Source organism: Sciurus carolinensis, chromosome 11 (assembly GCF_902686445.1).
Source record: "Sciurus carolinensis chromosome 11, mSciCar1.2, whole genome shotgun sequence".
NCBI lineage: Eukaryota > Metazoa > Chordata > Mammalia > Rodentia > Sciuridae > Sciurus > Sciurus carolinensis.
In genome coordinates this window covers 16,525,632-16,543,764 of record NC_062223.1, presented here as the reverse complement: position 1 = coordinate 16,543,764, position 18,133 = coordinate 16,525,632, and the positions used below count along the sequence as shown (strand labels likewise).

General features: G+C 39.0%; 1 protein-coding gene and 1 pseudogene across 1 annotated transcript; both read right to left on the bottom strand.

The window, feature by feature from the left end:
* Positions 1-414: 414 nt before the first annotated feature.
* On the bottom strand, positions 415-1,488 carry LOC124959047 (DNA topoisomerase 1-like; annotated as a pseudogene).
* A 5,327-nt stretch (positions 1,489-6,815) lies between these two features.
* Positions 6,816-14,332, bottom strand: LOC124958911 (olfactory receptor 5B3-like). Its single transcript, XM_047517497.1, has 2 exons — positions 14,025-14,332; positions 6,816-7,422 (listed from the first exon to the last, which is right to left on the bottom strand). Exons 1-2 carry the CDS (start codon positions 14,330-14,332, stop codon positions 6,816-6,818), a joined length of 915 nt encoding a protein of 304 aa, XP_047373453.1.
* Positions 14,333-18,133: the final 3,801 nt, after the last annotated feature.

The window sequence follows — 18,133 nt, the reverse complement described above, 5'->3', positions numbered from 1 at the left end:
CAAAGACCTGAAACAAAAGAGCATTTCACACAGGAAATAACAAGTACAAAGGCCCTGAGGCTTGAGAATGCTTGGAGTTGTAAAGAGAAAACAGAGAGAAAAAAGTGAAGAAAGGCTAGGGAGCAACAAGGAAGTAGAAGTCAACTAAAGGAAAGAATGGACCACATTACAAATTTCAAAGTACGTACAAGCATGCACATTATTGGCTACCAGTGTAATTATCAAATAGTGAATAAGTGGAATTAATATATAAATACACATACAGCAAAATATTATTACTTTTCCTACATTTTCTGCTATTTGACTACTTTATCCCTAAAAAATAGAAACATGAACTAATTGGTTGTATATTAATTTATATGAGGTGACTGAATTATGTCCCTTGCTAAAATATGTAATTAAAAGGACATACTTTCATTCAATAATATCATCTATAATGCAGAAGCCATATTCTTTTGGTAATTTTTCATTTTCCTCTTTGATTTTCAATGTCTCTTCCTTGCTCATCTGCTTCAGAGCTTCTGAGTTTTGAAATACTGGCTCATATGAGTAAAATCACATTTGCTTAGATTGGCAATTACATTCTTCTCTTCATTAGGCATTTCCTTTCTCCTGTCATTAAAGAAATTTTTTCCTAAATATTTCCTTAGTAGTATATTCATGGTTGAGCCTTTTTGCAAAGAACGTAGCTACTTCTTCAGCTTCACGACTTCATCATAGTAAGATGTGACGCTCTCTGGAAGAGGCTCATGTGGTGGAGCAAACACAGGACCCCCATGTTCTAGGAATTCCCATTCGATGCCTTCAGGCCAACATTCTCCTTCCCACCATTTCTGCTTCTGCTCCTCTTCTTTCCTCGGCTTCTTTTTCTTGTTCTCTGGATCGGGAACTTTTACCTTTATCCTTTTTCTCAGGGTTTTTCAATTTATCATCCTCTTCTTCCACTAGATTTCCTTTCCTCTCCTTGATATCTTCCATTTTGACTTTCTTAGGTTTGTAATCAGCATCAGCCTCATCTCGAGCTCTCTTTAATGGTTTGATGTCCTCTTTAGAAGCAAAATAGCCATCCTCCTCAGACTTGTCTTTAATTCGTGACAAGTTAGTAAAGAAGCCATTTTCCTTCTTTATTTTCTAATAATAGGTTCTAATCTTTTCCTCCTTTCCTTTTTCCCTGTCTCTGTCTCTGTGTTTATCCTTCAGCTTTTCTGAGCTCCCATCTTTACCTTTGGTTTTCTCCTTAGTGTTTCTTTTCAGAATCTCTTTATGTTCACGGTTTCTATGCTTGGATTTTTCCTGGTCTCCTTCTCCTTGTTTTGTTTGTTTGTTTGTTTGTTTTTGTTTTGTTTTGTTTTGTTTCTCATGTGTGTTTTTTGTTTGTTTTTTATGCTGGTGTTCTTGATTTTTGTGTTTGTCTTTGTGTTTATGAGAATCATTCAATTAGAAATGTGCTTCCATCTGGGAATCTCTGCAGAGGTGGTTCCCATTCATGTTGGCTGGAGCAGCGGGCTGTGCCTGGGAGACTCAGACAGCCAGGCAGGCGGCGGACCGCGGAGGCTCGCGGAGGCTCGCGGAGGCTCGCGGAGGCGCGGGTAAGCTGCGCTGGCAGGGCCCAGATTCCCAGAACCACTGCGGCAACCTCTGCTGGGCAGGCAGGGAGAACAGACTCCTGCAGTTGTGTAACAGCTAAAGTTCACATTTCCAAAATCCTTTTTCAATAATGAATGAAAATGAGTAGAGAGATGATCAATAAGAAAGAGAGGATAGGAACACCACCACAATCCAACATATACAGAATTATACTGAACGCCCTGGCCAAGGAACAATGGAATTCTCAATTGCAAATGAAGCACTCCTAAGACAACCACATAGTAGGTCCAAGGCCAGGTCGCAATAGGCTAACACATTTTAATCATATAAAACTTCTTCACCAACTACATCTGGAAATCATGTCTATATACATGAAAAGAACACACTACACGCAGTAGATAAAAACAGATGACAAGAGGCATTATAAAATAGTTTGCAATAAATTAAAATGAAAGCACATCCTACCAGAGTTTTGGTAGGCAACGAATGCATTTGTCAGAGGAAATTTTAAGTCTATGTGACTACATTAAAACTAAGTCTAATCTCAAAAGAAATAGTTGAACTTTAAACCCTAGGGAAGTAACACTTAAAAATCAAATTGTAAGTAGCAAAAGAAAAAAAGGCAAATATTAGAGCACAGTAAGCAAAGTAAAATATAGAGTAGAGTAGAGAAAATGGCAAAACTGAAAACTGATTGAGTAGATGATCTTCCAGAATGACACAACTTGGCAGACCTATTAGGAAACAGAGATACAACCCACATTACTAAAATTATAAATGGAAATAGGGATAAAACTACTCACCTTACAGAAATAAGAATGTTTCTGAGGAATCTCCACACTGCTTTCCAGATTGGCTGCACTAATTTGCAACCCCACCAGCAATGTATGAGTGTACCTTTTTCCCCACATCCTCGCCAACACCTATTTTTGCTTGTGTTCTTGATAATCGCCATTCTAATTGGGGTGAGATGGAATCTTAGGGTGGTTTTGATTTGCACTTCTCTTATTACTAGAGATGCTGAATACTTTTTCATATATCTGTTGATTGCTTGTAGATCTTCTTCTGTGAAGTGTCTGTTCATTTCCTTAGCCCATTTGTTGATTGGAGTATTTGTATTCTTGGTGTAGAGTTTTTTGAGTTCTTCATAGATTCTGCAGATTAGTGCTCTGTCTGAAGTATGAGTGGCAAAGATTTTCTCCCACTCTGTGGGCTCTCTCTTCACATTGCTGATAGTTTCCTTTGCTGAGAGAAAGCTATTTAGTTTGAATCTATCCCAGTTGTTGATTCTTGCTTTTATTTCTTGTGCTATGGGAGTCCTGTTAAGGAAGGCTGATCCTAAGCCAACAAGGTGAAGATTTGGACCTACTTTTCTTCTATAAGATGAAGGGTCTCTGGTCTGATTCCGAGGTCCTTGATCCATTTTGAGTTGAGTTTTGTGCAGGGTGAGAGATAGGGGTTTGGTTTCATTCTGCTGCATATGGATTTCCAGTTTTCCCAGCACGATTTGTAGCTATCCCACTCCTTGGCCTATACCCAAAGGACTTAAAATCAGCATACTACAAAGATGCAGCCACATCAATTTTCATAGCTGCTCAATTCACAATAGCCAGATTGTGGAACCAACCTAGATGCCCTTCAATTGATGAATGGATAAAGAAACTGTGGTATATTTATACAATGGAATATCACTCAGTCATAAAGAATAATAAAAGTATGGCATTTGCAGGCAAATGGATGAAATTGAAGAATATCATGCTAAGTGAGATAAGCCAATCTCAAAAAACCATAGGATGAATGATCTTGCTGATAAGTGCATTCACATAATGGGGAGGGGAGGGGGCAAGAATTGGAGGAAGGAGGGACTGTATAGAGGGAAAAGAGGGGTAGAAGGGGTGGGGGGGAAGGGAAAAATAACAGAATGAATCAAACAACATTACCCTATGTAAATGTATGATTACACAAATGGTATGCCTTACTCCATGTACAGAGAAACAACATGTATCCCATTTGTTTACAATAAAAATAAATTTAAAAAGAAGAATGTTAATATTAATAGTGGAGTACTAATATTATTGTAACAATATTAAGAATAACATTGGATAACAGATGATACCTGAATTCCTGAAAAGTCACACATTACCAAAAATGACTTCAGAGAAAGAGAAAATATGACTCTATTTATCAAATGTATAAACATTAAATTAATAGTGTCAGAGCAGATGGCTTCTCTTGTGAATTCTCCCACACAAACATGTTCACAGAGCTGGAATCAATGGTCCATGAGAGGTGTGGTCGCTCCATAGACTCAAGAGGACCCTCCATCTCTTGCCCCTTCCATCCTGTGGTGGTAACTGAAATTCCATGGCCTGTGTAATTTTATTTCAATGTTGCTTACACAGTCACACTGCCAACTCCTCTTTGTCTATGGTTAAATCTTTCTAACTCCCTTTCAAAGCATACATTGCCTTTCCGGCACACAACGATAACTCCAGTGTTTCCTCATTCTTAAAATGATTGATCTGATCCATTTTTCATAGTCTTCTTATGGGCCTCAAAGACAGACATTGTAAGATTTCAGAAATCAACCTGTAAATCTTTGATCCTTTATTGACCCTGCCAGAGTGGTACATGTAAATCATACTATGGACTATCTTTCAAATTTTTCCACAAGTGCAAAATAATTGCAAAATTAAATAATTGTTGGAACACTAATTTAAATAGGAGAAATACGATAAATGCAGAAGTGAATATTAGCGCTATACTACACTGTTCCACAAGCATACATGACCATCTCAGCACACTCGGTCCTCATGATGTTTAAGACGTCTATTATGTTAGTGACAACAAATTACATATGAAGGGTTGGATTTTGCATAATACCAAACGCTCTGAGGATCAAAATTAAAAAGTTGAATATAATATGTTACACTAACATATTGGGTGTACCTTAGTTTTACTGGTGAGAAATACCATCAGGGGTACATTCCACACACATTTAGAATCATTTCAGTTAAATGTACAATTTTCATTCCTAAAGTAATGTTTAAAATATAACCAGGAATGAAGCATTTAAAATGTCGTATTACTTGCCATTTAATGAGATATCACTTTCAAGGCAACATTGCAAGAGTTTTGAAATGATCTACTCCACAATGAGATTTGCAGAAAATCACTTTGTCTAAAAGTGTAACATGTGAGAACTGACAGAAAATGTGGGGAAAAAAGTCTCAGAAAAGCAGAAAACTAATTGTCCCTGTGAATGCACTGCTTATTTATCTTTTGGAAGGTTTATCCAATGCAAAACTCACCATCACCATCCATGATTCAAAGGTCAACATGTTGATTCAATTAAGCAAAGAACTTTATTCTTATATTCATTTAATAAACATCTGTTGAGACTCTACTATACATAGACATTTATTCAATTAGCAATGATCACGCTTGAACAAAACAGACAAAGTGACTGTTCTCTTTGAGTTTATATTCTCATTGGGGAAGATAGTAAGGAACAAGCTAGCAAATACACAGAAGGTAAAGGTTCATGGGATTGGTGAAGAATGGCGTAGGATAAGGGGAGAGTTTCTGTGGTGCCATAAAAGTGAATATTTTATAAAGGAGCCACAGGAGAGGGCTTGTGACAGGGTCCTCTTTCAGAAAAGGTCTGAATGATTGGGGATTATTCCTCACAGGGAACAGAGAGTGCAAAGCCCAGAGGCAGAAGCATGATTGAAGTTGTGAAAAAGTAGCAAAGAAATAAGTGAGTGCGGAACGGGGTGCGAGACTGCGGAAGTGCCAGTAGAGAGTAAGAGCTCAAATATGTAAAGATCGAATGTGCAGCAATAGCGATCGCTAAGCTTTGGCAGAAAGAAAAATGACAGCAATAATAGTAATATTGTTTTCTCAGGTTGCATTTTAAGTAGTCTGAAAACTGGTAGTAATACATGGATATATTAAAGTTGCTTTTATTTTTTTGTCAACACTTTTGGTAATCTAGTTACTTTATGCCTTTGAAAATCAAAACATGAGCATGATAATTGTATAAAGTGTCTGAAACAGAAATGCTTATTCATACAAGGTACCAGCTTTATTTAGCTCTCATTAAGTGTTCAAAGAAGCACGTGCTTCTTTTAATAGCAAAATTTTTCCCCTCAGATGAATAGATACTCTTAGAGGAGTTTAGAAAGAAAAGAGTATATAAGATATAAATTTACAATCAGCATGCAAATAAAATGTTACTCTCTGACTACTAAGTCATAATCTTTCATTCAGTGAAACAGAATCACTAGTATATGTATGGACAAATGAGAATGAGATTTATTATAAATATAGACTCATGTGATTATAGAAGTCAAGAAGATCCATGATGTGCTGTTTGGCATTCCACGATGGCAGGCTGAGAAGGAGCGTGGGGTGGGGTGAGATGTGTCTAGTGTATTATCAGAGACCAAGAATCTGAGGTCCAGAGTGAGAGACAAGGATGGCTGAATGCAAGGAGAGAGGGGAAAAAGGAGAGGGAGGGAGAGAGAGAATCTGTCCTTTCCACACCTTTCTCTTCTATTCAGTTGAACTCTGGAGGTGGTGGATAAGGATCACACACTGTGATGAGCACACAGCTTCTTCACTAGGTCTACTGATTCAGGCAGTAGTCTCGTTTGGAAACCTCCTCGCAGACACACACACACACACACACACACACACACACACAGAGAAAATGGTTTACTAGCTATCTAGATGTCCCTAATCTGATCATACCAACACATGAAAGTAGCCACCACTGTAGTCACATTACATATATGCTGGAAAATTTGCCACATGCGTGTATGTGTGTCCTCACAGACGCCCACATGCATACTTCCTGGTTTTGAACTTCTCCTGCACAGTTGTACACACATTCATAGGGACATGGGTAAAAAAGTTACCTGGATATAATTGAATAATCCATAGTCCTCCTAAAGATTTTCATAAACAATGACAACAAATCAGGCACATTGTGTTTCCAGACATAATATTTCCCTTTTTCCTGAAAACAGAGTTATGCAGAAGTAAATGTATCACTTCAGGAACCCAAATTTAGTGTGGGTTTAAATATGTCACTCATTACCTGGGTTAAGGCTAAGAGGTAAGAATATAGGGTTGGTTTTTGGTTTTGGTGTTGGTTTTTTTGTTTTTTGGTTTTTTTTTTTTTTAAATCCCATTTAAAATCAAATTCCTAAAGATTATTCTGCCTAACAAATGAACTTGGTGAATGCACTCTTGACCTCCTTGTTTCTTAGACTGTAGACCACAGGGTTGAGCATGGGGATGACCATAGTATAGAACACAGAAACAATTTTATCAGTGTCCATGGAGTGACTAGAGCTGGGCTGTAAGTACATGAAGATTAGAGTCCCATAGAAAATGGAGACTGCAGTGAAGTGGGAGGCACAGGTGGACAGAGCCTTCCTGTGTCCTGAACCTGAGCGCATCTTTAAGATTGTGCTAAAAATAAGTATATAGGACATTAAGATAATAAGAAGAGCAAAAAACACATTGAAGGCACACACAGGAAGAAGAACCAGCTCATTAACATGTCTATCAGAGCAAGAAAGAGCCATGACTGCTGGAATATCACAGAAGAAGTGATGGACAACATTGGACTTGCAGAAGGAGAGACTGAAGGTGTCCCCAATGTAGAAGGAGGAACTCAAGAAACCACAGAAATAGGAGCCTATGACCAGATATGCACACACCCTGGTTGTCATGGTGGTGATGTAGTACAGGGGCTTACACACTGCTGCATAGCGATCATAGGCCATTGAGGCCAGGAGGTAATTTTCCACAGTAGCAAAGCTTGTAAAAAAGAACATCTGAGGCGATCCAAGATGGCGGCCTAGAGGGAGACTGCACCTCCGGTCGCTCCACAACCCAGGAGTTAAGAAGGGGAGGCATTGAGAGACTCGGACTGAAGTGGAGCCACGGGTGAGTCTGCCCACTGGGTAAAGCTCGGCCCGGGTGGCAGGCCCAGATAGAGGTGGCTTATCGGAGCCGGGCAGGGCAGCTAGAGTCAGCCACAGGCAGTCCTGCGCACTCCGGCGGTGGGCCCCGCCCACACAGCTAGCTTCTCCAGGTTCTCAGAACGGAACTGGCCCCCTAGTGAGAGCCTGTCTGAACAGAGCACGCTCCGAGTCCCGGAGCCCCTGCAGTGCAGTGTACTCCTACAAAGAACCAGCGGAGAGCCTCGATCTGCAGTCAGCCTCAGGGATAAGAGCAGAGCAGCCGGAGACCTCTTCAGGCGGCTCCGCCCACTCCGGCTGCGGGCTCTCTTCACGGGGCGATCCAAGATGGCGGCCTAGAGGGAGACTGCACCTCCGGTCGCTCCACAACCCAGGAGTTAAGAAGGGGAGGCATTGAGAGACTCGGACTGAAGTGGAGCCACGGGTGAGTCTTCCCACTGGGTAAAGCTCGGCCCGGGTGGCAGGCCCAGATAGAGGTGGCTTATCGGAGCCGGGCAGGGCAGCTAGAGTCATCCACAGGCAGTCCTGCGCACTCCGGCGGTGGGCCCCGCCCACACAGCCAGCTTCTCCAGGTTCTCGGAACGGAACTGGCCCCCTAGTGAGAGCCTGTCTGAACAGAGCACGCTCCGAGTCCCGGAGCCCCTGCAGTGCAGTGTACTCCTGCAAAGAACCAGCGGAGAGCCTCGATCTGCAGTCAGCCTCAGGGATAAGGGCAGGGCAGCCGGAGACCTCTTCAGGCGGCTCTGCCCACTCCGGCTGCGGGCTCTCTTCACGGGGCGATCCAAGATGGCGGCCTAGAGGGAGACTGCACCTCCGGTCGCTCCACAACCCAGGAGTTAAGAAGGGGAGGCATTGAGAGACTTGGACTGAAGTGGAGCCACGGGTGAGTCTGCCCACTGGGTAAAGCTCAGCCCGGGTGGCAGGCCCAGATAGAGGTGGCTTAGCAGAGCCGGGCAGGGCAGCTTGAGTCTTCCCAAGGTAGTCTTCCACACTCCGGCAGTGGGCTCTTCCCACACGGCCAGCTACACGGTGCAGGCCCACAGTGAGAGCATTTCCGCACAGAGCCAGTTCCAAAACGTGGAACCAGTAGGAGGCTAGGGGCAGTATTCTTCGAATGAGCTGCTTTATCAGATTCCTCCAAGACATCAGGCTACTGAAGGCTGGGAGGTGATACACTGGAAATCTACTGGGACACTATAAGCCAATAGTGGAAAACTGCAACATCTCAGGGTCCCACTGACAACTGACCATTATGAGAAAACAAGGGAAGAAAATGTCCCAAACAAACCTAGATACTACATCAATAAAACCCAATGACAGCACAGCAGAAGAAATGTCAGAAAGGGAGTTCAGAATGTACGTAATTAAAACGATCAGGGAAGCTAATGAGGAGATGAAAGAGCAAATGCAGGCATTGAAGGAGGAGATGAAAGAGCAAATGCAGGCATTAAATGATCGCACCAATCAACAGTTAAAAGACCAAATACGGGAAGCAAGAGATCATTTCAATAAAGAGTTAGAGATACTGAAAAAAAACCAAACTGAAATCCTTGAAATGAAGGAAACAATAAACCAAGTTAAAAACTCCATAGAAAGCATAACCAATAGGATAGAACACCTGGAAGACAGAACCTCAGACATTGAAGACAAAATATTTACCCTTGAAAACAAAGTGGAACAAACAGAGAAGATGGTAAGAAATCATGAACAGAATCTCCAAGAACTATGGGATATCATGAAAAGGCCAAATTTGAGAATTATTGGGATTGAGGAAGGCTTAGAGAAACAAACCAAAGGAATGAACAATCTATTCAATGAAATAATAACAGAAAATTTCCCAAATCTGAAGAACGAAATGGAAAACCAAGTACAAGAGGCTTATAGAACTCCAAACATACAAAATTACAACAGACCCACACCAAGGCACATTATTATGAAAATACCTAACATACAAAATAAAGACAGAATTTTAAAGGCCGCGAGAGAAAAGAATCAAATTACATTCAGAGGGAAACCAATAAGAATATCAGCAGATTTTTCAATCCAGACCCTAAAAGCTAGAAGGGCCTGGAACAACATATACCAAGCCCTGAAAGAAAATGGATGCCAACCAAGAATCTTATACCCAGCAAAACTTACCTTCAAATTTGACGATGAAATAAGATCCTTCCATGATAAACAAAAGCTAAAGGAATTTACAAAAAGAAAGCCAGCATTACAGAACATTCTCAGCAAAATATTCCATGAGGAAGAGATGAAAAACAACGATGCAAATCAGCAACAGGAGGCGCTAGCCTAAAGGAATAGCCAAATAAAGGAGAAACCAAATCATGTCAAAAACAAATATGAGTCAATTGACTGGGAATACAAATCATATCACAATAATAACCCTGAATGTTAATGGCCTGAATTCATCAATCAAAAGACACAGACTGGCAGATTGGATTAAAAAGAAAAATCCAACAATATGCTGCCTGCAAGAGACACATCTCATAGAAAAAGACACCCATAGACTAAAGGTGAAAGGATGGGGAAAAACATACCATGCACACGGACACAGCAAAAAAGCTGGAGTATCCATCCTCATCTCAGATAATGTGGACTTCAAACCAAAACTAGTCAGAAGGGATAAAGAAGGACATTACATGCTGCTTAAGGGAAGCATAAATCAGCAAGACATAACAATCATAAATATCTATGCCCCGAACATTGGCTCATCCACGTACGTCAAACAAATCCTTCTCAATTCCAGAAATCAAATAGACCACAACACAATAATACTAGGCGATTTTAACACACCTCTCTCATCACTGGATAGATCGTCCAAACAAAAATTGAATAAAGAAACTATAGATCTCAACAACACAATCAGCAATTTAGACTTAACGGACATATATAGAATATACCATCCAACAAAGAATGAATACACTTTCTTCTCAGCAGCACATGGATCCTTCTCTAAAATAGACCATATTTTATGCCACAAAGCTACTGTTAGTAAATACAAGAAGATAGAGATACTACCTTGTACTCTATCAGATCATAATGGATTGAAATTAGAAATAAATGACAGAATAAAAAACAGAAACTTCTCCAATACCTGGAGACTAAATAATACACTATTATATGATGAATGGATAACAGAAGACATCAGGAGGGAAATAAAAAAATTCTTAGAAGTAAACGAGAACAAAGACACATCATATCAAAATCTCTGGGACACTATGAAAGCAGTACTTAGAGGAAGATTTATTTCATGGGGTGCATTCAAAAAAGAAGTAGAAATCAACAAATAAACGAGTTAACACTACAGCTCAAAGCACTAGAAAAAGAAGAGCAGACCAATACCAAAAGTAGTAGAAGACAGGAAATAGTTAAAATCAGAGCCGAAATCAACGAAATCGAAACAAAAGAAACAATCGGAAAAATTAATAAAATAAATAGTTGGTTCTTTGAAAAAATAAATAAAATTGATAAACCCTTAGCCACACTAACAAAGAGAAAGAGGGAGAAAACTCAAATTACTAAAATTCGGAATGAACAAGGAAACATCACAACAGACACGAGTGAAATACAAAACATAATTAGAAGCTATTTCGAAAATCTATACTCCAACAAAACAGAAAACCTTGAAGACATCAACAAATTTCTAGAGACATATGAACTACCTAAACTGAACGAGGAGGACATACACAACTTAAATAAACCAATTTCAAGCAATGAAATAGAAGAGGTCATCAAAAGCCTACCAACAAAGAAAAGTCCAGGACCAGATGGGTTCTCAGCCGAGTTCTATAAAACCTTTAAAGAAGAGCTCATTCCAATACTCCTCAAACTATTCCATGAGATAGAAGAGGAGGGAACCCTACCAAACTCGTTCTATGAAGCCAATATCACCCTGATACCTAAACCAGACAGAGACACATCAAGGAAAGAAAATTTCAGACCAATATCCTTAATGAACATCGATGCAAAAATTCTCAACAAAATTTTAGCAAATCGCATACAAATATATATTAAAAAGATAGTGCACCACGATCAAGTGGGTTTTATCCCAGGGATGCAAGGTTGGTTCAACATTCGGAAATCAATAAATGTCATTCACCATATCAACAGACTTAAAGTTAAGAATCACATGATTATTTCAATAGATGCAGAAAAAGCATTTGATAAAATACAGCATCCCTTCATGCTCAAAACACTAGAAAAAATTGGGGTAATGGGAACATTCCTAAACATTATAAAGGCCATCTACGCTAAGCCCATGGCTAATATCATTCTAAATGGTGAAAAACTGAAAGCGTTCCCCCTAAAAACTGGAACAAGGCAGGGATGCCCTCTTTCACCGCTTCTATTCAACATCGTCCTTGAGACTCTAGCCAGAGCAATTAGACAAACCAAAGAAATTAAAGGGATACGAATAGGAAAAGAAGAACTCAAACTATCCCTGTTCGCTGATGACATGATTATATATTTAGAGGAACCTGGAAATTCCACCAGAAAACTTTTAGAACTCATAAGTGAATTCAGTAAAGTAGCAGGTTACAAGATCAATGCTCATAAATCCAACGCATTTTTATACATAAGTGATGAATCTTCAGAAAGAGAAATTAGGAAAACTACTCCATTCACAATAGCATCGAAAAAAATAAAATACTTGGGAATCAATCTCACAAAAGAGGTGAAAGACCTCTACAATGAGAACTACAGAACACTAAAGAAAGAAATTCAAGAAAACCTTAGAAGATGGAAAGATCTCCCATGTTCCTGGATAGGCAGAATTAATATCATCAAAATGGCTATACTACCTAAAATTCTATACAGATTCAATGCAATTCCAATTAAAATCCCAATGATGTACCTCGCAGAAATAGAGCAAGCAATTATGAAATTCATCTGGAAGAATAAAAAACCTAGAATAGCTAAAGCAATCCTCAGTAGCAAGAGCGAAGCAGGGGGTATTGCAATACCAGATCTTCAACTCTACTACAAAGCAATAGTAACAAAAACGGCATGGTATTGGTACCAAAATAGACAGGTAGATCAATGGTACAGAATAGAGGACATGGACACAAACCCAAATAAATACAATTTTCTCATACTAGACAAAGGTTCCAACAATATGCAATGGAGAAAAGATAGCCTCTTCAACAAATGGTGCTGGGAAAACTGGAAAACTATATGCAATAGAATGAAACTAAACCCCTATCTCTCACCCTACACAAAACTCAACTCAAAATGGATCAAGGACCTCGGAATCAGACCAGAGACCCTGCATCTTATAGAAGAAAAAGTAGGTCCAAATCTTCAACTTGTTGGCTCAGGATCAGATTTCCTTAACAGGACTCCCATAGCACAAGAAATAAAAGCAAGAATAAACAACTGGGATAGATTCAAACTAAAAAGCTTTCTCTCAGCAAAGGAAACTATCAGAAATGTGAAGAGAGAGCCTACAGAGTGGGAGAATATCTTTGCCAACCATACCTCAGATAGAGCGCTAATTTCCAGAATCTATAAAGAACTCAAAAAACTCTACACGAAGAATACAAATAATCCAATCAACAAATGGGCTAAGGAAATGAACAGACTCTTCACAGAAGAAGATGTACAAGTAATCACCAGATATATGAAAAAATGTTCAACATCCCTAGTAATAAGGGAAATGCAAATCAAAACTACCCTAAGATTTCATCTCACCCCAATTAGAATGGCGATTATCAAGAATACAAGCAACAATAGGTGTTGGCGAGGATGTGGTGAAAAAGGAACACTCATACATTGCTGGTGGGGTTGCAAATTAGTGCAACCACTCTGGAAAGCAGTGTGGAGATTCCTCAGAAAGCTTGGAATGGAAACACCATTTGACCCAGCTATCCCACTCCTTGGCCTATACCCAAAGGACTTAAAAGCAGCATACTACAGAGATACAGCCACATCAATGTTCATTGCTGCTCAATTCACCATAGCCAGATTGTGGAACCAACCTAGATGTCCTTCGGTTGATGAATGGATAAAGAAACTGTGGCATATTTATACAATGGAATATTACTCCGCAATGAAGAATGATAAAATTATGGCATTTGTAGGCAAATGGTCGAAATTGGAGAATATCATGCTAAGTGAGATAAGCCAATCTCAAAAAACTAAAGGACGAATGATCTCGCTGATAAGCGGATGAGGACATATAATGGGGGGTGGGAGGGGCTAGCATTAGGTTTAGGGTTAGGTTTAGAGTTAGGCTAAGGAGAGCAGTAAGAATGAAGGAAAGAAGGACTGTGTAGAGGGAAAAGAGGGGTGGGAGGAGTGGGAGGGGTGGGAGGGGTGGGGGGGAGGGGAAAAAATATAATAAACATCATTACCCTATGTAAACGTAAAAAAAATAAAATAAAAAAAAAAAAAATTAAAAAAAAAAAAAAAAAAAAAAAAAAAAAAAAAAAAAAAAAAAAAAAGAACATCTGAGCGGCACAAGAATTGTAGGAAATTATCTCATTGCCTACAAGGAGCCCAGCCATGACTGTGGGAGTGACCGCTGAAGAGTAGCAAACGTCCACCAGAGACAGGTTGCCAAGGAAGAAGTACATGGCAGTGTGGAGACGGGAGTCCAAGACAATCAACAGGATCATCCCCAGGTTCCCAGTCAAAGTGATGGTGTAGATGAGCAGGAACGTCAGAAAGAGGGGAAGCTGCAGACCTGGGTCACTGGTCAGTCCCAGCAGGATGAACTCCGTCACTTCTGTCCTGTTCTCCATCAATGTTGTCTGAGAATCTCTAGATTCTTTGGAACAGAATGATTTTTAAAAATGAATTGAAATTGAAATTATAAATACTATATGTAACCTTTCTTGTTCCAATAATTTAAACTTCACGATACTCCAGAAAACATGTGGGCTTAAAAATTAATTTTTTAATTACTTACCTAGAAGGTTAAATGGTATGATTCTGAGTAATTTTAACTCAATATTGGATTTTAACTCAATATTTTACTCAATATTGGATTTTATATGATATTTATATGATATTTCATGTATTTAACTGAGATGTAGACTATTTGATATCCTGAGCAAAATTATTTTTCTGGTAAAGTTTTGTATCCATTCATTTCTTCTGACACACTAAAAGCTGACACTTCTATGTTGCTTGTCTGCCAAGAAATGCTGTGAACATGTTAGATAGGTGTCTACTATTCTCTCAACAATATTAGGAGCTTGATTGATTGCTGAATTCTAGTGCTTGAGAATTTATTAATATTTACACAGGTATTATTGGCGATTGCTGCTCTAAACTCATGCCAACCATTAACTCATACCTAGTGGTTACTCAGTCTAATGGTTTATAACGAATTCATAGCCAGTTGGATTTACGATTATCACTTGTCTGCTTGGTTTGAACTCAGTATTTGGGGTTTCACAGTGAACTCAGTGATTAGGTAGTAATTTCATTTGTTTACTATGTTTGTCTCTCTTTAGGGAAAAAAATAACCACACAAACAAACATAAGGTTGAAATAATCCATTTATCTTCAAGAGTCCTAAGTGAATTAACAAGTGCAGGCTGACCTGGTTTTTAACTTTTCCCAACAATCTCAAGCTTGCTGTCACCAAGACATATGCACGGTGACACTGGTGTGGTCGAAAGCAACTTTGGATAATTTGAGACAAGTTTAATTCTTGGCTCATCATGGCACATCTCTGTATGCCTATTAGGCTTTGTGGAATGATTGGTGTGGTGGGAGTGTATTCCAACTGCAGAGGCAGTTGAGAGCAGGCACGTCACCAAACGTCGCAGATACAGAGCTTAAGTGCATGGAAAGCATGCGTATCAATCTGACCGTTGACTTCCTAGCAGTCATCGGTCCTAACCTAACTCCCCTCCCTGAACATCATATTTCTACCTGCTGAATGAATACATTACTGATGGCTACTGTCAGGTATCTTTGTGAGAACAGAATACGATGATTCACAACAAGGGAAGAACTACAGTATTATTATTAGGGTGGGTGGAATGTCTCTAAGTTGGTTCCTCAAGGCGGACACTGACCTGCAGACCTTTAGATTCACATGAGGTTTTAGAGTGTTGAAGCGTCTCTCCCCAAATTTGCCTTTTCTCCCTCTCTAGGGCCACTGAAATTTTCTGTGCTCTCTGTGTGTCTGAGTCAGTCCTTACTCGAAGCACGTGATTACTGCACTTAAATTCCTTGAGCCATTCCTTTTAAAAATTTCTTCCTTGAAATCCATATTTTAGTGTGAAAGAATTCATTTTTTAAAACATTCTTTCTCTCATTCATGTCATGCCATAACCAAATCACAGAGATAAGCTTTGGAACTTTCCATTTTATGGACTGTCTTTAGCACAAAGATCTATTTTGTTGGCAAACTTCTCATTGTAAAATATTTTGAGTTGTCCTTGCGTACTAACAATATTTTACATTTCTTCTTGGAACTGAAACTTTTGGAAGGATATGCATCCAATACTAACCACTGTTCCCTGCCATCTTTCTCCTAAGCCTCTGTCAACTTCATGTTTCAAGTCAGCTCCTGAACACATTTGGTGCAACCTTTACCACCTAGGTCCACCTTTAACAAATACCATGTTCTACAACCAGTGAAAAGGACTTTGCATATATGTGGGGGGATATGAAGGTAGCATTATTATTCTTACATCATCCTTAGTGAATTCAGGGTTTGGAAAGTTATACAGTACTCTAAAATTGCACAGTTTGGTAGGAGAAAGACTCCAGATTCAATAACAAAATGACATTTAACCTAACTGAAAGTCTCCACTTTTATCCACATCGCTGTCCACATGTGTAGAGGTGCTAGCAATAGCAAGCATGAGATTTTGAGAAAAAGGTTACAATGCAATTCACAGCCTAGTGATTCATTCAGAACCCTTTTATAGCTTAAATCAGATCAATTCATTCTTCTGTTATTTGTCTTGTTTGTTTAACTCCAGTGAGAAGTACAGACATAGTGAACAAAATTGAAATTATTATTTAATCAATCACAGCATCCCGGCTCTTCATTTTTGTTCAGATTTTTGGACCTATAAGTAGAAATTGTCATCAGAGTCACCAGATTACTTTCTATGAAAAATTTCTCATTTATACCCCAAACTCATCTCACTATGTTTAGAAACATGTTGAAATTATCAATTCCTCTTTTCAAAAATATCTTATGATAGGTGTAGGTGCCCTCCTTCTCACTGAAATGTTTATGGAATAAAAAAGCTTACCAGTTTCCTTGAAGACAAAGAACACTCAATCCAGAACAGGGATTCTGAAATCATAATCAGTCGTGGACTGTGCACAAGATTATTAGAGGAGCTCTGTTTCAGTAGTGGTCCCAACGTTCCCTTTCTTTAGGGCTTGGAAAATGGAGAAAAAGAACCTTGACATGGCTCACACTCTGAGCTACAGTGACTTACCTCTGTGGTCTTGGAAGAACCATTTACCTCCTCCTTAAATAAACATAGTAAGATTACTTCTTTCATGTAATTCTCAGAATTGAGTCTATAAATAACAAATAAAAGGAGGACTATGAAACATCATATCTAGAGGTTCTCATTTAAAAGTCTGTGTGATTTATCTTTGAGTGTTTGCCTCATCATGGTTGAATCTTCACAGCAAATCCTCAGATTGGAAGGTCCCTATATGCTACCAATGGTTGTCATGCAGATGAATAAGGAAGACCAAGGAAGACCTTGAATGTGTTCCTTCTAAAACAGGTCATTTTGAGTCGTATTGGGATTTGAAATGCTAGCACATGGAGATCTGGAGAGAATCATGCAGACTTGAGACCTCGGGAGATTGTTCTCAGGAGACTATCTACAGCTCCTGATCTCACTGTCCTAGGGAAGAAGCAATTAAACTATTTGTGGAGATCAAACTGATTAGCTTGAAGACCACATTATACATAAAGCCTTTGGTTATTTTTCACATAAACATAAAAGTATAATTAAATCAAGTAAATTAATTATTAAAAAGGAAATAAGGAAAGGTTATAAAAGGAACCTCAAAAATAAATTTAAAAGCAAGTATAATTGAATTTTTTCATAACCTCAGTACTTTCAATACACGGTTTTCAAAATGCATAAAATATTAATTATATCACTATGTTTATGGGCACAAAATATATAAAGATGCAATTTGTGACAAAAATTTCATAAGGCAGCAAGGAGCAGCTGTAGAGAAGGTATTTGAATACTGCTAGAGATTCTTTGGCATAACCCAGACACGAGCTCCAACACTCTCTAAGGTTTTGAACTTGTATGCCCCCCTGCATATTTGTACTTATCTACCCCTATAATCCCTTAATCCTATTTCCTATAATGTGTGTGTGAATGCATAATTTTTTCAATTAGTTTGATTGTATGGATTTGTATTATTCCTTCTATTATTCTGATTGGAGAGTACCAAATTTTTGGTACTAAAATTTGTTCTAAAGAAACAGGATTTTAAGGATGAGTTTTCTGGTTTGGTTCTGGAGTCTCTGGAATGGACTCCTAAAGTGATCACTTTCAAAACATAAGTCTATTTTGGGTGGTAAGGAGAGC